The following is a 27,615-nucleotide window of genomic DNA, read 5'->3' on the forward strand; positions in this document are numbered from 1 at the left end:
CCCCAACATGTACAGAACACGTGAACAATATTCTCGCATGGGTTTTGTGCAAAGTAACCAAACTGGAGCGAATAAGAAATCCATTCTTTTCAATCTTTGGGTGTTTTTAATGGGAACTTAAAGCCATCACACGGCACTCGCATGCTGTGCAATGTGCATACGAGTACGAAGTGTGGTTCTTCATGAAGTCAATGGGAAACACTTGCGATTCTTTCACACACACGGGGATCGCAATTTCACAGAACTGATGAGAAGTGTTTTTGAATCAAAATCACTTTGCCTCGCCGTGAAAACGGTACATTGACAATCACGATATCACGCCCGCCGCATGCCTGTGGCTGATGTCTACATACACACAGGGGCTTATTTACTTAGAATGGCGCTTCACACCTCGCTCTTATAAATCTTGTGCCCGGCTACAAGTGACAATTGTATTGAGAGATGCAAGCCACTTAATACATTTGTTTCATCCGATGGCACCTCCGCAGGTCAGGAGGAAAGCAGCAACAGCTTCGAGCCAGAGTAGGTTTTGGCTAAAATCTAGGCCAGTTTTGGTGACTGTGTGTGACCCCGGCCCCTAATGATGGGACCGCAAAAAGGTAGTGAGGCAGGCGTAAATGTCTAAAAAGTTGCAGTTTTTGTACGTGTTGCATGGCAGAATTCTGCCATCCTGGGCATAATATAGAAGCCCTGCAACATTTTTTTGCAAGTGTTGTGCAGATCATTTCCTGCTCGGGTTGCACTAATATACATTTATAAAGGTTTTTATGAAAAATTGCATAAAAGTATCTGAGTGCATTTGGTGCTGAGGGGCGTTCTGACAACGTGGCAGGGGTCTTCGCCCAGTATATATATTGTATATATATATATATATCGAGGGGCATCTTATTATCTTGTAATTTAGGATTTATCTCTACATGTCAAAAGTATGAAGATTATTCTGCTCACCAGAAGTGAAAGCTGTCCAACGTCTACTGGCCTAATTCCCAGACAGTGCATATAATGACCCCCGGGGGACGCTGCGGTCACTAATTGAGCTTTTCCTAGGAAATATTTGCATAAGAAAATTTCCTGAGAAGTTTGTTTTGGCAGCGAGATATTAATTAGAAACTGATCACACGCCTGGCCAGAATGATATAAACCCTGCAGAACCAACAAGGCTGAAGACAGCCACCACCGAGGAGCCTTCACCAAACTCCAAGAACGTTGACTCAGGTGCAGTATGGGTCATGTGACCTCTTTATGCCTTTGAACAAGTCAGGGACTAGTTATGTGTACTGTTATATAGCACTGCTAGTGACATCTACTACACTACCTGTACTCAGTTATCACTGTGTTATCAGGGGAGTTACATAGGACTGCCAGTGATATCTACTACATTATCTGTACTCAGTTATCACAGTGTTATCAGGGGAGTTACATAGGACTGCCGGTGACATCACTACATTATCTGTACTCAGTTATCACTGTTATCAGTGGAGATACATAGGACTGACGGTGACATCTACTACATTATCTATACTCAGTTATCACTGTTATCTGTGGGGTTACATGGGACTGCAGGGGACATCTACTACATTATCTGTACTCAGTTATCACTGTGTTATCAGGGGAGTTACATAGGACTGACGGTGACATCTACTACATTATCTGTGGGGTTACATAGGACTGCCGGCGACATCTACTACATTATCTGTACTCAGCTATCACTGTTATCTGTGCGGTTACATAAGACTGCCGGTGACATCTACTACATTATCTGGGGGTTACATAGGACTGCCGGCGACATCTACTACATTATCTGTACTCAGCTATCACTGTTATCTGTGGGGTTACATAGGACTGCTGGTGACATCTACCACATTATCTGTGGGGTTACATAGTACTGCCAGTGACATCTAGTACATTATCTGTGGGGTTACATAGGACTACCGGTGACTTCTACCACATTATCTGTACTCCGTTATCATTGTTATATGTGGGGTTACATAGGACTACCGTTGATATCTACTACATTATCTGTACTCAGTTATCACTGCTATCTGTGGGGTTACATAGGACTGCAGGTGACATCTACTACATTATCGGTACTCCGTTATCATTGTAATATGTGGGGTTACATAGGACTACCGGTCACATCTACTACATTATCTGTACTCAGTTAGCACTGTTATCTGTGGGGTTACATAGGACTGCAGGTGACAGCTACTACCAGTACATTATCTGTACTCAGTTATCACTGTTATCTGTGGGGTTACATAGGACTGCAAGTGACATCTACTACATTATCTGTACTCAGTTATCACTGTATTATCTGTGGGGTTACATAGTACTGCCAGTGACATCTAGTACATTATCTGTGGGGTTACATAGGACTACCGGTGACTTCTACCACATTATCTGTACTCCGTTATCATTGTTATATGTGGGGTTACATAGGACTACCGTTGATATCTACTACATTATCTGTACTCAGTTATCACTGCTATCTGTGGGGTTACATAGGACTGCAGGTGACATCTACTACATTATCGGTACTCCGTTATCATTGTTATATGTGGGGTTACATAGGACTACCGGTCACATCTACTACATTATCTGTACTCAGTTAGCACTGTTATCTGTGGTGTTACATAGGACTGCAGGTGACAGCTACTATATTATCTGTGGGGTTACATAGGACTGTCGGTGACATCTACTACCAGTACATTATCTGTACTCAGTTATCACTGTTATCTGTGGGGTTACATAGGACTGTCGGTGACATCTACTACCAGTACATTATCTGTACTCAGTTATCACTGTTATCTGTGGGGTTACATAGGACTGTGGGCGACATCTACTACATTATCTGTACTCAGTTATTACTGTATTATCTGTGGGGTTACATAGGACTGCAGGTGACATCTACTACATTATCTGTGGGGTTACATAGGATTGCAAGTGACATCTTCTACATTATCTGTGGGGTTACATAGTATTGCCGGTGACATCTAACACATTTTCTTTGGGGTTACATAGGACTGCAAGTGACATCTACTATATTATCTGTACTCAGTTATCACTATGTTATCTGTGGGGTTACATGGGACTGCAGGTGACATCTACTATATTATCTGTACTCTGTTATCATTGTTATATGTGGTGTTACATAGGACTACCGGTCACATCTACTACATTATCTGTACTCAGTTAGCACTGTTATCTGTGGGGTTACATAGGACTGCAGGTTACATCTACTACATTATCGGTACTCCGTTATCATTGTTATATGTGGGGTTACATAGGACTACCGGTCACATCTACTACATTATCTGTACTCAGTTAGCACTGTTATTTGTGGTGTTACATAGGTCTGCGGGCGACATCTACTACATTATCTGTACTCAGTTATCACTGTATTATCTGTGGGGTTACATAGGACTGCAGGTGACATCTACTACATTATCTGTGGGGTTACATAGGATTGCAAGTGACATCTTCTACATTATCTGTGGGGTTACATAGTATTGCCGGTGACATCTAACACATTATCTTTGGGGTTACATAGGACTGCAGGTGACATCTACTATATTATCTGTACTCAGTTATCACTATGTTATCTGTGGGGTTACATGGGACTGCAGGTGACATCTACTATATTATCTGTACTCCGGTATCACTATGTTATCTGTGGGGTTACATGGGACTGCAGGTGACATCTACTATGTTATCTGTACTCCGGTATCACTATGTTATCTGTGGGGTTACATGGGACTGCAGGTGACATCTACTACAGCATCTGTCCTCAGTTTTCACTGCTATATATTGGGTTACATAGGACTGCCAGTGACATCTACTAAATTATCTGTACTCAGTTAGCACTGTTATCTGTGGGGTTACATAGGACTGCAGGTTACATCTACTACATTATCGGTACTCCGTTATCATTGTTATATGTGGGGTTACATAGGACTACCGGTCACATCTACTACATTATCTGTACTCAGTTAGCACTGTTATTTGTGGTGTTACATAGGTCTACTACATTATCTGTGAAGTTACATAGGACTGCGGGTGACATCTACTACATTATCTGTGGGTTACATAAGACTGCCGGTTACATCTACTACATTATTTGTAGTCATTTATCACTGTGTTATAAGTGGGGTTACATAGTACTGCCGGTGACATCTACTACATTATCTGTACTCAGTTATCACTGTATTATCTGTGGGGTTACATAGGACTGCAGGTGACATTTACTACATTATCTGTACTCAGTTATCACTGTGTTATAGGTGGGGTTACATAGGACTGCGGGTGACATCTACTACATTATTTGTAGTCAGTTATCACTGTATTATCTATGGGGTTACATAGGACTGCAGGTGACATCTACTACATTATCTGTGGGGTTACATAGGACTACGGGATACATCTACTACATTATCTGTGGAGTTACATAGGACTGCGGGTGACATCTACTACATTATTTGTAGTCAGTTATCACTGTGTTATAAGTGAGGTTACATAGGATTGCAGGTGACATCTACTACATTATATGTACTTAGTTATCACTGTGTTATCTGTGGAGTTGCATAGGACTGCAGGTATCCGCCCTCTCACTTCTTGTTGGAGGGTTTGGCTCACCTGTGAGCAGGTGTTTGCAGCTCCAAGCTTCTCTCCTTCTCCTCCAGAGCCTGGGCCATTTGCTCTCTCCTACCTATGGGAGGATGAGGTCCTGGGCTATGGCTAGAGGGAGGATTACTACCCCCACTCTCCAGAGCCAGCCAGCAGAGGGTGGGGATGCATTCCAACCGGCTTCCCAGGAGGGGCTGAGGAGATCTAGCAGGAGACGCGGCAATGTGTCTCCTGCACCCCTCCTGGAGACCACCCAAGGTGGCCGTCGGGCTAACCAGGGTGAGGGACGGCAGCTTCTGGGGGAGACCCCAATCCTACCATTGAAGACTGGGGGATACTGCAGCCCCGGGAAGATGTTACCATCTTTGCCACCAGGCTTGCTGCAAGGACCCAGGAGTACCATGAGGCGGGTGGCAGCATCAGAAGGCTCCAGGAGGAGTTAAAGGCAGCCAGGTCCCTGGCTAACAACTCAGTTGGGTCAAGGAGGGCCCAATACAACCAGATCGTCCAGGAATTGAAAAGAGAGCTCCTCACACTGGTTGAGAGAAGGGCGGCCATCTCTAAGAGTGCAGGTCCCTTTGCTGAAAAGTTGGGGAATTTTGACTGGATTGAAGGGTCTCAGACAGCTCTGGCTGGGGTCTGTGATGATATGAAGGACCCAGTGTAAAAACATGGAGCAGACCCCTGCCAGAGAACTACAGACAACGGATAGTCAGCAGTCCTTGTGCAGTGATCTTCCAGCCTAGTAAGCTACTGTTATTTTAAGCTCGGACTCCTCTGGGGAAGAGGGCAAGGACAGTGGTCCGGGGGTGCAACTAATGGTGTACATAAAACAACTGGAATCCCCTAGAGGCCTGGAGGGTCTCTGTTTTGGCAATGACCTTCCTGATGAGACTCCCAGGCTAAAAAGAAGAAAAGTGGCAAAAATATCACCCAGGTGGAATATAGGTACCACAGCCTCCCAGGCTAAGCCTCTGAACCAGGGGAGGGAGGTAGCTACATGGGTAGCCAGTCTGACCCAGCTTGGACCTTGCTAATGTGGGTTCAGTGCACAGGAAGAGGGAGAGTGCTAGGCATCCTGATCCAAACACCCCCTGGTTCGCAATGACAGGAGGGGTCATGGGCAGAAACTGGTGGTGTGTGACAGTGAAATTCTTGTGTGAGGGTCATCCAGCCTCGGGTTAACCAGGGAAAATATCAAAAAAGGCTGTGGAGGTGGGTGAGGGTCATCTGGAATCGAGTGGCCCCCAGAAGGGCCCTGCGGTGGGCCTAGGTAAGTAGGGTTGCCCGGCGTTGGGTGATCCTAAGCATTCCGGGAAGTTAGGGGGCCATCCGGCATCAGGTGGCCCCAAGAAGGGCCCTGCAGTGGACCTAAAAAAAAGGTGGTTTTCCAATACCAAGTGAACCTACAACAAATATGGTGACGGGGAGCGCAGATGGAGTATCCATTTCCTGTTGGCATACTAGTGAAAGTTCCCGCTGGGGTATGCAGAGTGTGGCAGGAGGGGGCGGGACCAAAAGCCTTCCTGTGTATGCGGCTGGAGGTCCCATTCCCCCCATTACTAAGGGAGAGAGTGGGTCTGGTGGCTCAGAGGGGACTATATTTAAGAAGCCAAACTTGTGTTGCTCCCCTGCAGGTATGGGAGGAGCTGCTAGGGGTCCTCCGGGCCACCAAGTGCCCCTTACTCCTCCAGTTAGGACAAGGGCTGTTACCGGTCTGGACGCATAGAAGGGTGAGAATGATGAGCGTTAGAGTACAGAAAGCATGGAGGTGTGTGAAAGGGATGAAGGGAGGAACATAATGGCAAGTGGTGTGCGTGACGGAGAGTCTGAGGGTGTGAGGAATCCTAACAATACAGGATTAAATGTTTGGGTGTCTGTTGGTGGAGGAGTATCAGGGGAGATACAGGTGATAGTAAATATACAAGAGTCACAAGTGAGCATTGAGTGTCTGGTATTGTGGGGAGGAGTGGGTGCCCTGGTCCAGCTGCTGTCCTGGTGGTGGAGGTGGCTCCCAGGAGCTACACAAGTGTTACCACAGGAATAAGGGGGGACCTTCACCTCCCGGCTTCAGGGACCCCTGGTCACACGAGCTGTTCCTGTCCACCTTAAAGAGAAGAGAGAGGTCAGTCACTATAGAGCGTGAAAAGCACGACCTGTCTTTTTGGATAGATAGGTTTGGCGCAGGGGCCTTCCGAGAGCAGGGGCAGGGAAAAGAGGCATGGTCACTTCCTACAGCTGGGCAGGGGGATTCCAGAAAGAATGTGGTCTGTCTCTGATGGGGAGGCAGTGATGCCTGCCCTAGCCTACCAGGGTGGTGGAGCTTCTCCTCGGGATGGAATTCACTGTGAGTGACATCTTTGCCCTGATCCACCACTTTGGGACCTCCCTGTTCGATGTAAGCTTCGTGAGACCAGAGGGGCACGAGCTCTTCTTGTTAAAATACAAGCTGGCTCAGACGGAGCCTGACTGGCGGGATTTTGTGGTTCAAGCAATTTCCCGCCAGAATGACAATAAGAGAGTGACCGTTCTGACTAGTAGCGAGTCTCTCTCTTATGTTGACATCATGACCTGGATGGGCTGGTATGGTGAGATTCTCCATCCTCCCTAGAAAAACAGGGACGCACACTGTATCTGGTCAAGAGCCTGGACTTTCATGGTAAGGTTGATACGTGCAGGTAATTCTGTTACCCACATCCCTTCTTCTGTGCTCCTGGGAAGGGACAGGATTCTGGTTTTCTACCAGTGGCAGCTGAAGGTCTGCCCCAAGTGTGGAGACCCCACACATTTCAGCGCACAGTGTAAGGTGCTGGTGTGTGCGCTGTGTGCGGGAAGAGACCACCCATCTTCATCCTGTGGCAGCATTCAGAGTAACCTGTGTGGTGATTTAGGACACCCATTTAGTCACTGTCCCTCATCTTTTGCCAACATCAGCCAAGCTCAGTCAGAGAGTCGGCAGGCCTGTCGCTCCTGGGGCGAAGCTGGGGGCAACAGGGAGGACGAAGAGCTACGGCGTCTTAGCAGGATGCCTGGCCAGCCCGGGCAGGAGGGGCATCGGGCTGCTGAGACCCCAAGGGATAGCGATGTGGAGACCAGAAGGATGGAGAGAGAGGAGGTGGCTGCCAGTTCTGCCGGATTCTCCTGTGAAGACAGTGCAGATGGGGAAAATGAGAAATGGCAAAAGCAGAAAAAAAAAGGGTAAGGGAAGAACAAGAAAGAAAAATAGGGGTTCTTCCTCTCTAGAGTGTGATGACTCAGTCCCACACACTCTGGTGCAGATACCAATGGAAGGCCCAATCAGTTGCCCTATGGTTGACCTCTCTATCCGGTACCAAGCCTTCGATAACACCTCCTCTTCCCTGCCAGGGGGAGAGGCTGGGGGTGAGGTGCAGAGGTGGTGGCAGGGATCTATGAGGCAGAAACCCCGGGGGATGCTGGCTCTCTTTCTGTGGGGGATCTAGTTTCCTCCTGGAAGGGGGCTACCCTGAAACCGGAAGGTGAAGGTTATGATGATTGTGGTGATATGGATGTCTCAGTTTCACTAAAGAGAAACAAAGGGGAAACCTCTTCTTTTGAAAGGGAGAAGGGGGAGAGTTTGAGGAAAGCCATCCAGCTCGATCACCAATGATGGTGGCACCCACCCTGTTGATGCTGGCATCCATTAATGTTGCCAGCATTAAGTCAGATGCGGCTAAGTTTGCCTATGATTTTCTCAGCCGAGTTGAAGCTGACATTTTATTTTTGCAAGAGACCAGGCTGACAGATTTGTCGGTCATGTACAAAGCTAAGCGTGAGTGGATGTGCGGAGCCTCCTATTGGTCTCTTGCGGCCAAGTCGTATAGGTGGGTGGCAGTCCTTTTTAAGACCGCACAGGTAGAATGCAGACGGGTTATCGAGCTGGAAATGGGGAGGTGCCTGATCTTGGATATTCTCATGGGAGGTCAAGAGTTGTGTCTCATTAACATATATGGATCCCAGTCAAAGTGAGGGGGCAAAGAACTCTTTATGAGAATTAAGCCTTACCTTTTTACAAGCTGGCAAGTGGTCTTTGGAGGAGACTTTAATAATGTCACAAGGCTCTGTTATCGAGAAGGTGCCAATTACTGGTTGGGCTATGATAGCAGTACATTAAATAGCGTAGCTAGTGAAGCACGTCTTGTGGATGTCCATGTTCAGCACACCCCAGGGCGCACAGGGTTCACTTGGTTTAAAGGAAGTTATTGCAGGTCTATGATAGATAGGTTTTATTTAAAGGAGGAAGCCGTCTCCTCACAGTTATTGGTGGTGGAGGTAGAAATCTCCGATCACTGTATTATTCTTTTTTCTCGGAATGTCACAGAGACCCCTCAGATGGACAAAGGTTTATGGAAGTTAAATTCGTCACTCCTGGAAGAAGAAGAAATAAGACAGTCTTTTGCGGATTTTCTTCAGAGCCAGGAACCGCTACTGGGCCTATGCAGCAGTAAGTCGGAGTGGTGGGAGATGTTTAAACATTGGATAAGAAGGTTCTTCTGACAAATCTCCAACGCCAGAAGCCTGAACAGAAAATGTATGTATCAGAGCCTGAGGTGGAAACTCGAGCATTTGGTCTTGACTGGAGGTAGCCGCGAGGAGATCTCCAGAATGAAATCCTTGCTAAAGAGATGTCAGTATGATAGACACTCATCTTTGATTCTTGAGAGGTATTTTGGGAAGTACTGCTCGTCCGACCCCCTACAAGAACTGTAAGATGTCAGTGAGTTGTAAATTGATCACAGGTCTGCTAGACGGTACGGGCTCCCTGAAAAGGTCCAGATCAGGGATCCTGGAGGTCATCAGATCCTTCTACTCGCATCTCTTGGGTGGAAAGGAACTTAATCGGGATGGAGTCTCGGCTTTCCTGGCGGAAACCATTTCTGAACCGAGAGTAGACCCCTATCTTGATGTTTTGACAGAAGCAATTATGGATGAGGAAGTCAGACTGGCAATTGATGGGCTTCAGCCCCCCCGCCCCAAAAAATTCATCAGGTTCAGATGGCTTAACATCATAGGTTTATAAAACCTTTAACCCCTTCCCGCTCCAGGACGTACCGGTACGTCCTGGGAGCCTGGTACTTCCCGCAACAGGACGTACCGGTACGTCCTGGTGATAGCGCGGGATCACATAAGATCCTGCGCTATCCCGCAGCGGGAGCCAGCTGTCAGTCACAGCCGGCGTCCCGCTGCAACAGCGGGGGGGGGCATCGAAGATGCGGCCCCCGCTGTTAACCCCTTCCCTGCCGCGATCTAAGTAGATCGCGGCAGGGAAAGAGTTCACAGAGGGATCGCGATCCTTCTGTGTCTCCGGCCGGCTCTCGTGATGTCATCGCGAGAGCCCGGCCTGTCACCATGGCAACAGGACGCCAGACACTGGCGTCCTGTATTGCCTGTGCCTATAATCGCTGTATAGGCGATAAGGCATGGGAGAGCAGTAGCTCTGCCATGCCTTATGACAGCGATCATAGGCACAGTGCTGCAAGTCCCTCAGAGGGACTCAAATAGTGAAAAAAAAAGAAAAGAAAAGTGTAAAAAAAAATCTAAAAAACCCCTTTTTTTAGGCTTTTTCTAATATTAGCATAAAAAAAGGGAAAAAAAATTAAAACCTTACATATTGGGTATTGATGCGTCCATAACGACGCATACAAAAAGTTGAACATGCTTTTTATTTTGTACAACAAAAAGCGTAAAAAAAACCGCTAAAAAACAGAGGCAAAATGCTAATTTTTAGCATTTTGCCTCACAAAAAATGCAATAAAAGTGATTACAAAAGCCGTACATTCCCCAAAATGGTACCAATAAAAACTACAGCTCGTCTCGCAAAAAATAAGCCCTCATAGATAAGCCCTCATAGTTACAGGACTTTGAATGCAGCTATAGAGAGAAAAAAAAATTTCCAAAAAAAAGGGGGTTTTATTGCAAAACAGTGTAAAAACCTAAAAAAAATGTAAGAATTTTGGTATCGTTGTAACCGTACCGACCCGCAGAAAAAATTTAGTGTGTCATTTATGCTGCATGATTAACGCTGTAAAAAAAAGAAAAAGAAATCTATGGCAGAATTGATGCGTTTTCTCTCCCTGTTATCATAAAAAAAAAAAATTTAAAATTTTACGATATTGTCTATGTACCCAAAAGTGGCACCGATAAAAACTAGAGCTCGCCACGCAAAAAACAAGCCCTTATACGGCCGCGTCCACGGAAAAATAAAAAGGTTATGGCTTTTGAAAAATGGAGATGGAAAAATGCCAAAAAATCGCTTGGTCCTCAACGCCAAAATAGGCCATGTCATTAAGGGGTTAAGGAAATTTTGGTTCCCCTCTTGACAGAGGTTTTTAATGAATGTCTATGCTCGGGCGTTCTGTGAGGAGATGGGCCCTAATTATTGGTAAAGATCCGCTCTGTATTTAGAATTGGCATCCCATAGTGCTCCTCAATACAGACAGAAAGATTGTAGCAAAAGTGCTGTTCAGTAGGTTGGCGAAATTTGCGCCCCAGCTCCTTTCTGGGGCTCAGCACTGCTCCAATCCCTGTCACAGCACATTTAGCGCTGTGCTGGGTGTCGGGAGGCTGTGGAGCAGGACAGGGGAAGTCGCTGAAAGGGGTTCTTACTTTCTGTGGATCAGGCTAAAGTTTTTGATTGAGTAAACCAAGACTACCTTTGGTTTGTCCTTTTGAGATACGGTCTGCCAGTGGGGTTTGTAAACTGATTAAAAACATTATATTCAGGGGCCGAGAGTTTCCCGCTTGTGAACTGTTAGGTTGGCCGTCCTTTCGTAGTCAGGTCTGGTGTCCATCAGGTGTGCCCTCTGAGCCCCTTGCTTTATGTGTTCGCTGTTGATCCCTTCCACAGAAGGGTAGATGGGGGACTGTTGGCGGGAGTGAGAATGGACCCAGGGGTGTCAGGCTTGGCCTTGAGGATAGTTGCGTACGCTGATGACGTTACCATCTTTGTCTCCTCATGAGGAGGTGGGTTGGGTGATGTCGTAAGTTGTTCGCTACTGTTGGGGAAATGTCCCCTTGGTATGTCATCCGGCGTCCAAATTGAAATGAGTCTAGTCTGTCGACTCATAATTAATTAAGTAATACCGATGGGCAGGAAAAATGAGAGTCCATACATATCCATTGAACGTACAAAATCATCTTCTCCGTTTTTTGCAGTTACAAGCTCTTTTTATAAGCATATCATATAATTAAAGTGACATTAATTTTGAGCCAAACATTACATACTTGCTTACATCATTCAGTAGTCTGCCACATGTTTGATCAAAATCCATTTCATAATACCTAATATTTTCCATTTTTCAGTGGTTTTGCTATTTTATTATAATTGACTAAACATTTTAACATTTCAGAATGATTCAGCAGAGTTGTTTATCAATACATGTTTGTCTTTATTACTTTATTTGTAGGCAAATATATAGCTAGTACCTGTTACACCCTGGTACATTAGGCTTTATCAGCCTATAGCTATATCTCATCCATCTCCTGACTAACCACCAGGTGTGGTTTATTACTTGTTAGTTATTTCTGAAGTATTGCAATGTCTAAGGGTCATATGCAAGAAATGAATCTCTGAGACTGTAGAATTAAAAGTAATATCACACAATAATGGGGTCCTGGGTAATTTCCCCCACACTACTCAGAGGTCTCCGGGTAAGAGATCAATCGGAAAAAGTGTGAGAGTCTCTGGCTAGGAGGGGGAGATCCTGCTTTTGATCTTCCAGACGCTCTCCCAGAACCCCTAGATTCCACAAAAATTTTAGGCATCGATTTCGACCAAGGGAATTATCCCAAGAAAAACTGGGAAGGCAGGTTGAGAAATGACGCTCAAAAGGTGGATCAATGGAAAGGGTGGTCTTTGACCCTGAGAGAAAGTGTTTGTTTGATCAAGACTTAACTGCTCTCTTTGTTGATGTACCTGGGAAGTGTATGCATTTTTCCAGAACTTCTTTGGCTCAGGTCTACAGCCTGTTCTTCCAGCTGTTATGGGGGAATAGGTTGAACCCAGTCAGGAGGGAGGTTACTGACCGTGCGAGGAGACTAGGTGGGCTCGGTATGGTCAACCCAGTGGTATTCCTTGTGAATACATTTCTGAAAGTTATTATCACAAACCTCTGGAAAAAGAGGGCTCCTCCGTGGGTGTCCTCCTGTATGGGATGGTTTTGGCCATTCTTCCAGGAGTTGGAGACAGGAGGACGTAAAGGACCTTCGTACACCGCACGGACATCTTCTGGTTTATGTTGCACGGTTCTGAAGGTTTTACGCCAATGGGGGCTGAACATGGGGGAAGTCAGGATGCTGGACAGGCGTGTGCTGGACCAGAGGGTTTTGGCAACCCGCTTTCAGAGTCCATTGGCCCTCAGAGACTGCCCAGGTGGGGATTTGAAGGTGGGTTTGTTTCTTTTAAATTTGATAAGACTCCCCTCAAAGTATTGGGACGTGACCTGGCGCTGCTTCCATGGTAAGCTGTACGTGGGGGACAACTTTAAGCACAGGAACACCGAGGAAAGGGGTTTTCCCTGGAAAGTGTGTGGCAACACTCTGGAGAGCATGGACCACTTCCTGCTTCATTGTCCCTTTAATATAGAGGTATACAAGAGGGTCGGGGCTTCCATCGGTTGGCCTTGGCTGGTTGACCTTACCTATGCCAAGTGGTGTTATGGTGCATTGAGAGATCTGGGTGGCAGGGACCGCTGCACATTATTTTTAGTAAGTCTAGTGGTTAGGTATTATACTTGGAAAGCACAGTGTTTAGTATCGACGCATCATAAAATCCTCCTCGAGGACGAGGTAAGTAGGAACATTCTCTGTGACCTGGTGAAGGTGCGTTCTCTGGAGTTTGAAAGGTTGGGTAGGCCTCGAGCAGCCTTCCTTTGGAGGGGATTTTGCTTTGGGGTTCCCTAGCCTGGAGAACTCTTTCCCGGTGGGGGGCTGGATTCTTTACCCCTAGCTTTTTGTTTTGTTTTAAGTTAAAAGTTGAATGAAAGGCTTACGGGACCCGAACTGGGGCTGGAGGTAATCGTTATATTTTTGTTATTTTTTCTGTTCTCTATATTTAGGCTGTGGATTATTGTGCATTATATGGTTTCATGGGTGGTATTATGTGTTTTCGTGGGGGGTATTATGTTTTGAGTTTTTGTGGCGGGGGGGTTGGTATTATGTTTTGTGCGTGTATTTAATTAAAAAAAAAAACCTGTATGTTTACAAGCATGATTGACAGGTATTGGCAGTAGACCAGGGGATGGGTAGAGGGTAATGCGTGTGTAGTTTAGAAGGGAGGAGGAGGAGGGTGAAAAGAGAAAGAAAATTCTTGTTTTACTAATGTGTGATTTTTGTTTTCTATTTAGTAGGTTGGAATGTGCAGCACTAATGGATTATGGGATAGGCTATCTTGTTTCTGTTGAGATATATTTTGCTATGTAAATTTGGTTGTATAAATGGGATATGTGTGATTGGGGAGGCGGCTGAACTGGTTTTAACTCTTCTACTGTTTCTGTAAAATTTTGTAAATATGAATATATGTTTGGCTATTATTTCTTACAAATATTTCTGTTCTGTTTTTTTGTAAATATGTATATATGCTTCTTGCGACTGTATTTGGCAAATTTTTCTGTTATTTTTGTTATTACGCCCTGTAATGTTTTTTTACTTTTATAATAAAAAAGATTCACTGTTATCTCTTGGGTTACATAGGACTGCCGGTGACATCTACTACATTATCTGCACTCAGTTAGCACTGTGTTATCTGTTGGGTTACATAGGACTGCAGGTGACATCTACTACATTATCTGTACTCAGTAATCACTGTGTTATCTGTGGGGTTACATAGGACTGCCAGTGACATCTACTACATTATCTTTACTCAGTTATCACTGTTATCTGTCGGGTTACATAGGACTGCAGGTGACATCAAAGCGCTGCAGAATAAGTTGGCGCCATACAAATAAAGATTATTATTATTATATTATCTACTATATTATCTGTCGGGTTACATAGTACTGCAGGTGACATCTACTACATTATCTGTACTCAGTTATTATTGTGTTCTCTGTGGTGCTGCATTGGACTGTAGAGCTGCTGTATCCACCCTCTGTCTTCGGCCGCCTAAAGACGGCCGGGTCGGATATCGCTGTGAGAATTCTCGCAGTGAGATGTGGACCCGTGCCCCTTCAGAGACTTGCGGCTCACCAACTCCTGGCATCTCCACTCTGCGCTGTGTGCTGGCTGCTGCCCAGCCAGAACATATGCTGACTGGAGTTGGCCCGTCACTACTGACATTTCTGTGCGGGCCTCTGCGAGACCCGCACAGAAATAGAACATGCCGCGATGTGTTTTCCATGCATGCTTTCATGCGGACAAATAGCAACTGTGTGCATAGGATTGCGTTTTGTAATGCAATTCTATGCATGGGGGGAAGGAGCGGAAATTCCGCGGGAAATCCCGCCGCAGAATTTCCACCCGTGTGCAGGGGGCCTTCCTGTGGTTCACCTATGTGCAGTTGCTAGCAGCTCCCATAATCCCTCTGCTACTTCCATGGTCTGGGAATTTTGCTCTCTCTTACCCAGGGGAGGGTGAGGTCCTGGGCTATGGTTAGAGGGAGGACCACTACCCCCACTCTTTGGAGTAGACCAGCAGAGCATAGAGGTGCATTGCAATGGGCTACCCAGACTGGGCTGAGGAGATCTAGCCAGAGGCTCAGAGTACTGTCCCCTGCACCCCTCCTGGAGACCACCCGCAGTGACCATCAGGCTAACCAGGGTGAGGGATAGTGGCCCTCTGCTGCAGGAAGTTTCAGCAAAGGTCCTTCTGGGGGGACACTGCAGCCCCTGGAGGATGTTGGCAGCTTTGCCTCTAGGATCGCATCAAGAACTCAGGAGTACCGTGAGGCCGCTGATACCATCAAAATTCTCCAGGAGGGGTTACAGGCAGCCAGGTCCCCGGCCAACCACTCATGTGGGTCAAGAAGTGCCCAACACAACCACACCATCCAGAAATTAAAAGGAGATATCGGTATCAGTGCAATATGTCTTCACCAGAATAAGGGGTGGAGACATGGATTGGCTGCCTCGAATAAAAGGGAATGCCCACATCTGCTGATTGGCAGATGCAGATGTGCCCTCCTCAGTTCCCACCGCCTTCGGCGCTATGGCTGCTCCTGCTCTAGCTCATTGCCGGTAAGCTGCTGGAATCGGCTCTGGCAGTCCAGTAGTGGCTGCTCCAGCTCCTGGAAGCAGTGCCGCTGCTGACGCTCCATCTCCTGGCAGGGCAGCTCCTGAAAATACCTCCGGCATTATCGCTGCTTCTGGAAGTGGCTCTGGCAGGTCTGCTCCTGGTTGGCCAGCCACGGCAAACCACCTGCAGACTGCTGCAAAGCTTCTGCTCTTCTCTGCCCCCACTGCTGACAGACATGCATGGGACCAAATCAGGAGCTTTGGGCGGTTACTCTAACTCACTATGTCTCCACCCCATAGTTCTGCTGGAGACACATTACACTAATACCGGAGAGAACCTCACCCTGGTTTAGAGGAGGACGGCCATCTTTAAGGGTGCAGGTCATTTTGCAGAAAAGCTGGGGAATGATGACTGGTTTTAAGGGTCTCAGGCAGGTCTGACTTGGGTCTGTGATGACATGAAAGACCCAGTGTCCAACAAGGAGCAGGCCTGCAGAGAACTGCAGACAGTGGATAATAAACAGTCCCTGTGCAGTGAGCTTCCAGCCAGGCAAGATAATGTCATTGCAACTCAGACTCCTCTAGGGAAGAGGGTGAGGACAGCATCCAGGGAGGGCGAGTAACAATGTGGGGTTCATCCGGCATCGGGTGAACTAATAAAAATATAAAAATGGCTGTGGAAGTCAGAGGTCATCTGGAATCGAGAAGGGCCCGACGGTGGGCCTAGAAAAAGGGGTTGCATGGCATCGGGTGATCCCATAAGTTCAAGGAAGGTGGAGGAAAAGGTGCGTGGGTCATCCGGCATTGGATGGCCCCCAGAAAGGACCTGCAGTGGTCCTAGGAACAGTATCCTGAGAAGTTGAATGGTCATCCGGCATCAGGTATTCCCAAGAAGGACCCTGCGGTGGGCCCAAAGAATTGTGGTTCCCGATGCCAGGTGAGTCCATATCAAATATGGTGATGGAGATCGGGGCTGAATTTTGTGCTGTGGGTGCGTCTGGAGAGTCTGTTTCCCATCAGTCTTTTCATGAAACGTCAGGTTTCACTGGGGTTACGCTGGGTATAGGGGCAGGGAGTTCTTGGAGCCCCTCTGAGCCACCATGCGCTTCTTACTTCCCCTCCCAAGAAAAGAGCTGTTACCAGTCTAGTCACAGAGAAGTGTGAAAATGATGAGAGTGAGAATATGGAAAAAATGGAGGTGTGTAAAAGGGATGAAGGGAGAAGCACGATAGTGAGTGATGTGCGTGGTGGAGAGTTTGGGGGTGCAGGGAATCTAAATAATACAGTATTAAATGTTGGGATATCTGCTGGTGGAGAACTATCTGGGGCAGATCAAGGTGGTAGTGAATGTACAAGAGTAGCACATGAGGCCAGAATGTCTGATGGGGTTGTGTCTGGTGATTTGGGGAGGGCCTTCGTCCATCTGTCCTCCCAATAGTGGCAGCTCCTAGGGGCTATGCATTCAGGGACCCCAGGTCACATCATCTTTTATGGTCTGCCTTAAAGAGAGGAGAGAGGTCAGTTACTATAGAGGGTAAAAAGCGTGACCTATCTTTTTAGATAGAAAGATTTGGCACAGGGACCTTCCGAGATGAAAGGCAGGGAGAAGAGGCATCGTCACTGCTATAGCCGGGCAGGGGGGTCGAGAAAGAATGTTGTCCATCTCCAATGGAGGGGTGCTGAAGCCTTTCCAAGCCATGCTGGGATGGTGGAGCTTCCCCTTAGAAAGGATTTCAGGATGAATGACATCTTTGCCCTGATCCAACTCTTCAGGACCTCCCTGTTTGATGTCAGCTATGTAAGACTGGAGGTGCTTGAGTTCTTCTGGTCAAAGTAAAAGCTGGCTCAGATAGAATGGCAGGATTTTGTTGTTCAAGCAATTTCCTGCCAAAATAACACTAAGAGAGTGACCGTTTTGACTAGTAACCCTTTTGTTGACATCATGACCTGGATGAGCAGTTATGGAGAGATTCTCCATCCTCCCCAGAAAAACAAGGGATACACACAGTATCTGGTCAGGGGCCTGGACTTTTATGGTGAAATTGAAATGTGCAGGTAATTCCGTTTCCCACATCCCTTCTTCTGCATTCCTGGGAAGGGATAGTGGCTGGTGAAGGTCCCCACACATTTCAGCGCACATTGTAAGGTGCTGGTGTGTGTGCTGTGTGGGGGCAGAGACACAAACGTGAAGTTGTAATGACTGGAGAGCATCCAGGAGGAGGGCAGATACACGACCGCATTACTAACAAGTCAGAGAGCTGAGGACACATCACATAACTGCTTGTAAGTGCATGAAGCTTGTGTGCAGCTCTTGTCACTTACTTGTTGCTATGAAGATGCCGCCGGTCTGGAGTTCTCTGTAGTTTGAGTTCTGCTCTTGAGCGCCATCATTTCTATCCTCTTTTCGCACAAACAGTTGGCTATTCTGGAGGATCTCAGGATGATACAACCAGCTTCATAGCCCACCTTCACCTCTCACATCAATGGCACATGTTGCTCCGCCAATTCCACGTTGGTTATCCCCAGTTGTGCCATTTGTCCGCTCACAATACACTTTCACCACCGCAGGACACAAACAGTTCACAAACGATGTTTGAGAAATACCACCAACCTCAACCTGAAAACAAATAATCATCACTTTTTGCAACTTGGATAAATCACCCTTTTTACCCTTTATAATGAGTGATATGTGAGCAGACGGCCTACTGCACATCTTATATACCCACCAAGCCAGCCACGACCCGTCTCTTCCCTCATGGGCTACATGCTGCCGATGTCAAAAGTAAGAGGTGGTCATAAAAATGTGACTCTACTGTGTATATAAATATACTAGCTTACCCGTCGCACATTGCTGTGAAGACAGACAGACAGACATACATTTATATATATATAAAACAACCAATCACAGCGCAGCTTACATGTTACCTCAGCAGTATAATATATAACAACCAATCACAGCGCAGTTTTCATGTTAACTTAGCAGTATAAGAAATAGCAACTAATCACAGCGCAGCTTTCATGTTACCTCAGCAGTATAGGAAGTAGCAACTAATCATAGCGCAGCATTCATATTACCTCAGCAGTATAATATATAACAACCAATCACGGCGCAGCTTTCATCTTAACTCCACGGTATAATATATAGCAACCAATCACAGCGCAGCTTTCATGTTACCTCAGCGGTATAATATATAACAACCAATCACAGTGCAGCTTTCATGTTACCTCAGCAGTATAATATATAACAACCAATCACAGCGCAGCTTTCATCTTACCTCAGCGGTATAATATATAGCAACCAATCACAGCACAGCTTTCATATTACCTCAGCAGTATAATATATAACAACCAATCACAGCACAGCTTTCATGTTACCTCAGCAGTATAAGAAATAGCAACCAATCACAGCACAGCTTTCATGCTCCCTCAGCAGTATAAAAAATAGCAACCAATTACAGCGCAGCTTTCATGTTACCTCAGCGGTATAATATATAACAACCAATCACAGCACAGCTTTCATGTTACCTCAGCAGTATAATATATAACAACCAATCACAGCGCAGCTTACATGTTACCTCAGTATAATATATAACAACCAATCACAGCGCAGCTTTCATGTTACGTCAGCAGTATAATATATAACAACCAATCACAGCGCAGCTTTCATGTTACCTCAGCAGTATAATATATAGCAACCAATCACAGCACAGCTTTCATGTTACCTCAGCAGTATAATATATAGCAACCAATCACAGCACAGCTTTCATGTTACCTCAGCAGTATAATATATAGCAACCAATCACAGCACAGCTTTCATGTTACCTCAGTATAATATATAACAACTAGAGATGAGCGAGCACCAAAATGCTCAGGTGCTCGTTGCTCGAGTCAAACTTTCAGTGGTGCTCGAGAGTTCGTTTCGAGTAACGAACCCCATTGAAGTCAATGGACGACTCGAGCATTTTTGTATATGACTGGTGCTCCGCTAAGGTTTTCATTTGTGAAAATCTTAGCAAATCACCAAAGTCATGTAAAAAACATAGAAATGGATAGGGCAGGTGAGGAGCAACATGCAGGGCTGCATTTCGGGCTCCAAGGTCTCACTATTAAGCCACAATAGTGGCAAGAGTGAGACCCCCCCCCCCCACTCCACTGTCAGCATAACGATCATTCTCCTCCAGAGCAGAACGATGTTAGCCCATTGAATTCAATGGAGCCGGCAATACAGCCAGCTCCATTGAAAGCAATGGGCTGCCGGCGAGCGCGGGATGAATTTTCCGGAAGGGCTTAAAAATATAAGCTCTTACCTGAAAATCATACTAAAATCTGTAAAAAGTAAAAAAAAAATATATACTCACCTTGTCCCGGCAGAACAATGTTAGCACATTGAATTCAATGGAGCCGGCAATACAGCCGGCTCCATTGAAAGCAATGGGCTGCCGGCAATCGCACAATGAATTTTCGGGAAGGGCTTAAATATATAAGTCCTTCCCTGAAAATCATCCTAAAATGTGTAAAAAGTAAAAAAAAAAATATACTCACCTGGTCCCGGCAGACGGAGTTCAGCTGCGGCCAGCTGGCAGTTCTCCTGAACTGCTCTCTGTAGTATTCAACAGCCGGGGATTTAAAATCCCCGCCTGCTGAATGAGCTGCCTCTGATTGGTCACAGCCTGACCAATCAGAAGCAGCTCTCACTCACACCCATTCAGTTAAATTCTTTAAAAAGTGTGTAACCTGAAAATGGGACTTATATAATAGGCCATTCTCTAATGACACATTCCCTCTAAATAGGAACTCTGGTGTGTGTGTGGCTTGTATCACGATATGGACTGTCCCTTTAAGATGGACTCATTAGCTACAATGTAACCAAATAAATGAAATGCAAACAAAACTAACAGCAGGTGAAAGTAAAACTATTTCAGACATTGTTATCTTAGAAGTACTTCCTGCTTTCTCCTAGATCAGCAGTGACACAGAGAACTGCACTCAGAGGCCGCACCGTGGGGGCTGCAATGTGGAGGGCTACACTATGGGGGCTGCACTGTGGGGGCTGCATTATGGAGAGCTGCACTGTGGGGGCGGCACTGTGGGGGCTGCACTGTGGAGGGTGGAACTGTGGGGGCTGCACTGTGGAGGGCTACACTATGGGGGCTGCATTGTGGAGAGCTGCACTGTGGGGGGTTGCACTGTGGGGGCTGCACAGTGGAGGGCTACACTATGGGGACAGCACTGTGGAGAGCTGCACTGTGGAGAGCTGCACTGTGAGGGGCTGCACCGTGGGGGGCTGCACCGTGGGGGGTGGCACTGTAGGGGCTGCATTGTGGAGAGCTGCACTGTGGGGGGCTGCACCGTGGGGGCGGCACTGTGGAGGGCGGCACTGTTGGGGCTGCATTGTGGAGAGCTGCACAGTGGGGGTGGCACTGTGGGGGCGGCACTGTGGGTGCTGCACTGTGGAGGGCTGCACTATGGGGACTGCACTCTGTCATTCCACTACTCTACAGTGACTCCTATCTGCTTCTCATTGACTGTGTCCCGGACGCTCCTGGCCTGTGAGTGATACATATCAGTGCTTTACATTGAGCTGTAAGCTTCTCCCTTCACCATAACATATAATACCGGCTCAGCAGTAATCACACTGAGAGTGGACCGGGACGACAATAAGAGTTTTTGATGTCTGCGCAGAACAAGGCAGATTATGGGGATGATTTGAGGGGCCGGTGACATGAGAGTAAAGGAGAGATTAGAATCAAATATGATCCCACGACAGCGGTGTGCTACCAAGGAGTTATGGGAACCACAGACTGAAATATCAGCTTTAGGTATGTTAGTATGCAGCGCCCCAAAGGGTACACACTGAGGAGCCGCGAGGGTAAAGCTGTCACTTGTCACGATGCCACTTACCAGACTCCTCCCCAGAGGAACACATGCCGCCTCGGCCAGAGTATCGCTGGGCCTCTTCCGGACACCCCTAGGAGAGGGATGGCCAATATACATGCTGAAGAACTTTAGATTGCCACGTGACACCACCATTCCTTTACTCATGGACCTCGGCGATAATAAAGAGAGTCCACACACGATTTAGTGGTTAAGTACCTCAGTCCCTGGGAATGGTCCAGGCCTGGCAAAACTTTACTTGTAAAACTTTAACACTTTACAGCTTAAGAACACACTTATTTAGGCAAAACAGAAGAAGGGAGGAACTGAGGATGATGCCAGTCCTACAGTCCTTGTTATCTGTATGGTACCGCTCCTGGAAGAGGAAGGGCAAACTCTCCACAGACACTCACTTATAAAAGTACCTCTGCACGGGGGTCTTGACTTTCCTCTACTCCTCTCTCTCTCTCTTTTTCCTTACTCTCTAATGGCTCCTGGCATCAGGAACGTCAGGAAATCTTTCTTCCTCTTTCATTCTCTTCACCACATGAGGGTTAAAGGTACCCCCATGTGGCTGGCACTCTCTCTCAGGAACGCAGAAGAATGGAACACTTTCCAGCTCTCAGACACTCATATTTATAGTCTCTAGCAGACCACATGACAGGACATAAATTGATACTTTTGCAGCCATCTCCTAGTCTCATGCAGACATTAACCTCTTGCATGCTGCAGCTGTGCAATACTCATAACAGCAGACAAGACACTTTGCACAGTGTATCCACAAAAATGACATGATGTGTATGACAGTTATGGAGGGGACAGAAATAGGTGTTTCGGGCCACTACAAGTAGATGGTGGAAACACAAGAAGTACCATTAGTAAAAGCTGCAGTATACAGAGTCCATTCTCTTCCATCACCTGCACTGTGGTTTCTTTGTGTTGGGGAATGTGGGCGGGGCCTTGAGGGCACACCTGCAGATAGGGAAGTCTTGCATGACTCCCTGAGCCCGTGTTACAGCAGCTTCTGAGATCCTTGTCAGGACTGCCCTAGTTCTGTACTAAACACCTTCCGTATCATTACAGCTAAGGATGGGACCCACACTCCTGATCGCGCTCTGCCTGTGGAGCCAAGTGCTGACTGTTACACCCCTAAACCAAGAGCAAGTGGGACGAGTCACCAACTACATCGAGCAAACCATCTTCAAGTAAGCAGCGTTCACTTACTTCCTGTAGAATTGACACGTATGCAGTGAATTCTGTAGAAAATCTGCAACAACTGCAAAGTTTTTTGAAACTTCTTGAAAAGACTAAACTAATCTGTGCTATTTCTATGACTTGTTGCATCTGATTTACTAAATGACAGCTTTTATTTTGAATTTACAATGTAAAATGACATTTAAAGTTTGACATGTTCTTTAACCCCTTCCTGCCCTATTATGTCATGGGAACCATGTAGTTCCTGCAATTTGATGGTACATTGATAGTCCATCACGGTGATCATTCAAGCACAGGAGCTGCCCGCATTATCACCACAGGGCCGCAGTTGTAACAGACATTGGAGGAGGCCCACTCATAATCATACCGACCCACAGAAAAAAAAGATATATCACTTCTGCTGCATAGAAAGGAAAAACAACTGTGGCAGAAATGATGAGTTTTTTTTCACCCTGTCCCCCCAAAATAATTTATGCGGTACACTTACCCTAACATGGTAGCACTAAAAACTACAACTCACCTCTCAACGAAGAACCCTCATACAGTTATGGCTTCTGAAAAGTTAAGATGAAAACCTAGAAACTCGTTGCATCCTGAAGACCTGTGACACCCGGGCGTGTTTGTGCAGCTCGTAAATTTGCAGGCGCATACACAGTGAATGGCGCATTTCACTTGTGCCAAACAAAATAAGCAGCATGCTCTATTTTTCTGCGTAGGAAAATAGGGCATGTTGATTGAATTAGAGGAATTGTCCATTGCATCAATAAGAGAATGGTTACAGGTTTTTTTTCGTGTGCAAAAGCCCACAATGTGCGTGTGCAAAAAGTGCAATAAAACACACACTGGTGCGCTCAAAGTTGCAATGCCGATTGTGCAAATATGCAACATAAATGCGCTTATCAGAAAATCATTCATTGGGATTACAGGACTCTCTTTATTGATGACCTGCCCTTAGAACTCTTACAGCTCCATACATTGTGCAGTGGCCTGGAATGGAACTGCAAGCTCAATTCTATTCATTTCCACTGCACAATATATGGAGCTGTGTTAGTCCCAATGCACAGAAATGTGGCAAATGTGCCGGGCTTCTCATCCCCAACACAGAAGGGGGTTCTTTACTGTAAGAGCAGTGAGACTATGGAACTGTTTGCCTGAAGAAATGGTGATGGCAAAATTGATGGAGGAGTTTAAAAGGGGACTAGACGTCTTTTTAGAGCGCTATGATATTACAGGATAAAGACATTAAATAACCAGAAGGGTTGTTGATCTCAAACATTGATCCACGATTATTCTGACTGCCATTATGGAGACAGGAAGGATTTTTTTCCCCCAAGATAGGGCAAATTGGCTTCTGCCTCATTGGAGGTTTTTTGCCTTCCTCTGGATCAACAAGGGGGGGGGGGTGGAAACAGGCTGAACTGGATGGACATTTGGCTTTTTTCAGGTTAGCATACTGTTACCATGATCTGATATTGTTGACCCATCTTTAGGAGAAGTCATGAATATAAAGAAGTTATGTAACATGAAATAAAGTCCTCTTTATAATCAGGTCCGTGTACTATAGAGGGAAGACCTCTTCATTTTTCTTCTCTTCTGCCTTGCAGGGGTTTGCAGGATCAGTACGCCTATTTTGTAAAGTTCACTGCGAAAGAATGCAATAAAGATAAAGGTTTACAAACCTCGGATATTAAGGCGGCACTGAGAAAAGACAAATCTGCGGGAATACGTGATAAAGTGGTCAATAAAGAAATCTATCAGGGAGATCGAATGGTGGCTGCATCTTACACAAAAAACGAAACATGTAACGTACATTCTGAATATCGCCTGCTAACCTCCCTCTCTGATTCTACAGGATCCCCCATCAGCAGACTACTAAATATAACCCCCACAGCTGGTTGTGTAGTATTTTTCTCCCTGAACTCCCCTTGTGTACAGACCTGCACAAGACCTGGTGGCAAGTATAACATCATCGACCTACTCAACACAGTCAACCTCCCTGGGCCCGACAGCCGAGCCTTCGCTTACACCAAAGTTTTTTTTTGGGATAAGCAGAAACCAGAGTATGAAGTTTGGAGAAACTGGGGCACACTCAATGCAAAAATGACTTTACTTCGCTGCAGCGAGAATAACTGCATTAAATGCTTTAACAATGGGGTCAAAGATAAGAAATGCTTTAAGGATAACTGAGGATCAGATTAAATTGCCGCTTTGCATTTTTATATAAAAATTTTGCCAACATTCATGAATCAAATATTCTCAACAGCAGATTAACGATATAGATTTGCTTTGCCTTGTTTGTTAATTTTACAAATATACTCCAGGATAAAAATAAAGTTCCGGTTCCAGAAGGGAGGTATATCTCTGTGGTATGTAGCAACAGTGAGAGCACCACTTGTGGTGATTAATCAGGTAAACCAGTATGTGGATAGTAAAATAGCAGCTAGACAGCTCAGTGAACACAGTAAGCTGGTCTGTGTGAGCTAATAGCTGTGATCTTAGAGTATAGTTGCTCACATCTATTGCTTTGTAAGCTGGCAGGGAGAAGCTCTCAGCTATTAGAGAGGGTTCATCTGTGGATTACGTAGTACTAGAGAGGCAAGCTAGTTATTTAGTTGCCGCTCTGTTTTGTTTTATGTTTTACTACAATTGTGCTAATAAAGCTGACCGAGTGTCAGATAATAACCTATTTCTGGCTGCTGACTCCGTGTTTGGTGAAAGATGTGTGTCCATTGACCATAGCAAAGGTAATCCTGAGGAAACCCCCAAGAGAAATCAAGTAATCTTGTAGATATGATATGTTTCAAAAGGTCTCATATCTACAAGATTACTTGGTTTCTCTTACTGAGCACAATCACATTTTGCTCTTGATAAGGATTAATTTAATTGAATTTAATTTTGTTTCTGAAGTAACATAACATAAGGAGCTGAACTTAGAAATTCCTTATTTCAGTCAGGGCCTTGCACCAGATAACGAACTGACAGTTTGTGGTGGGCCTACTGACCGTTTGTGGCGGGCTTACTAACAGTTTGTGGTCGGATGCACCCGAACCACAGCAGATGTGTTTCCTTTCTAAGATACGTTGGTTTCCCAATGTGCTAATATTCTGTTTCAGTCAACTGATTAAGTAATTCTTCAAAGTTGCACCCTGCGCGGGCAACGGCCTATATAAGCTGTGTGTTTCTCCAAATAAACCAGAACTCATTTGATCCACTGAGCTGTGTGTATAGTGGTTTCTTCTGGTTCTCCTCAAGCACGTGCTATAACTTTTCTTTGAATTTGAACTCAGGCAGCATCAGCACTGGTCGCTGTTGAAGACGCCCCAACACTCTACTGGCTAACACCGTGCCAAACGTTTTTCGTAATGCATAGATCGACTTGCAAACCCCTTCTTGACTTTTCAGAAAATGAAAATGCACAAAATGTAGTTTTATAAGAGGATAACATAGTAACATTGTATATTAGGTTACTACTGCCGAAATGTTTATCCAGAGGGAGGTAACAGCCCCCCCCTCCTCCCAATGAGGGAGAAGCCAATTATCCTCATCTAAGGAAAAACAAGTTTCTTCCCAACACCAACATGGTAATAGGAATAATCCCTGGATCACTGACCTCTCTTAAGTAATTAAAGACTATAACATGTAATGTTGTATTACTCAAGAAAGGTGTCCAGGCCCCTCGTGAACTCACTGTTAGTTACTAACCCACTCACCCACATTCTCACCCAGACCAAGCATTCTCATTTTATATACCAATGGGTACTATGGGTACTGTTGTATCTTGTCTCCACCATGAAGAATGGGTGGAGACAAGATGAACGCCCACAATTTGATTAGCTGATGGGGCTGTGTTCTGCAGGAAGCCCATCATCAGCACAACTGTGGAGGGCATGGGACCAGAGCAGTGCCTCCTGTACAAGGCGCTGGTGCACCACAGCTAAGCGGGGTAGGAGGAGGCAGTCGTGCAAGGGGGCCACAGAAGAGAGCACGGTATATGGGAGCAGCAGCAGCACATGGTCCATGTAGCGGCTTTCAAAAGGAGAAAGAGGACAAGGAGGAACAGAGTGGCAAGGCATCGGCAGTCCCACAGACTTTCCGGCTGACTCAACAGCAGAGGGGTACAAAGCGCCAACCCTCCCTATCAGAACAAAAGGAGCAGTCTGTATGAGAGAGGGCATCCTAAGAAACAGTCTGTGAAGGAGGTGAACATGGGGATGCACTATTAATTACTGGGTCACTCCCATTAATATCAAATAGTCTGCAGCACACTATGGAGCACTACTGTTTTCAGATATTGTTATGCCTAACGAGTGAGGACCCACTGGACAGGTCAACTGGTGTGGCCTTAGGGCAGGTCCTGGTGTGGCTGGAAGCTGACCACTGGTGGTCAGAGGGGAAATGTAGCCCTTTGTTAGTAAGGGAAATGGGGGAACCCCTGCCTATAAGTGGGGTAGACGCCCTGATAAGAACGTCTACCCCATTGACTATCCCTAATGGAACATATGAGATAAGTACTGGGCACAGGATGCACCAATACCACAGGAACAGTACCAGGACAGTTTAAGGCTGCAGACAGACATGAAAAACATACAAGCAAGGAGAGGGACAGTATCAGACAGTAAACCAACGTACACACATAAATGTGTACAGGATACCTAAGCTGGGTGACTGGAGCAGGCTCACACCAGGCTACGAAACAAATGTCAGGACGCAGCAAACA

General features: G+C 46.0%; 1 protein-coding gene across 1 annotated transcript; it reads left to right on the forward strand.

Annotated features, from left to right (window-relative positions):
• The first annotated feature begins 1,129 nt into the window (after positions 1 to 1,129).
• LOC136619475 (uncharacterized) lies at positions 1,130 to 26,103 on the forward strand. The gene is made up of 3 exons (XM_066594409.1): positions 1,130 to 1,215; positions 22,767 to 22,888; positions 24,503 to 26,103. Exons 2-3 carry the CDS (start codon positions 22,773 to 22,775, stop codon positions 25,083 to 25,085), a joined length of 699 nt encoding a protein of 232 aa, XP_066450506.1. The 5' UTR covers positions 1,130 to 1,215; positions 22,767 to 22,772; the 3' UTR covers positions 25,086 to 26,103.
• Positions 26,104 to 27,615: the final 1,512 nt, after the last annotated feature.

This window comes from Eleutherodactylus coqui, chromosome 1 (assembly GCF_035609145.1).
Source record: "Eleutherodactylus coqui strain aEleCoq1 chromosome 1, aEleCoq1.hap1, whole genome shotgun sequence".
Taxonomy (NCBI): Eukaryota; Metazoa; Chordata; class Amphibia; order Anura; family Eleutherodactylidae; genus Eleutherodactylus; species Eleutherodactylus coqui.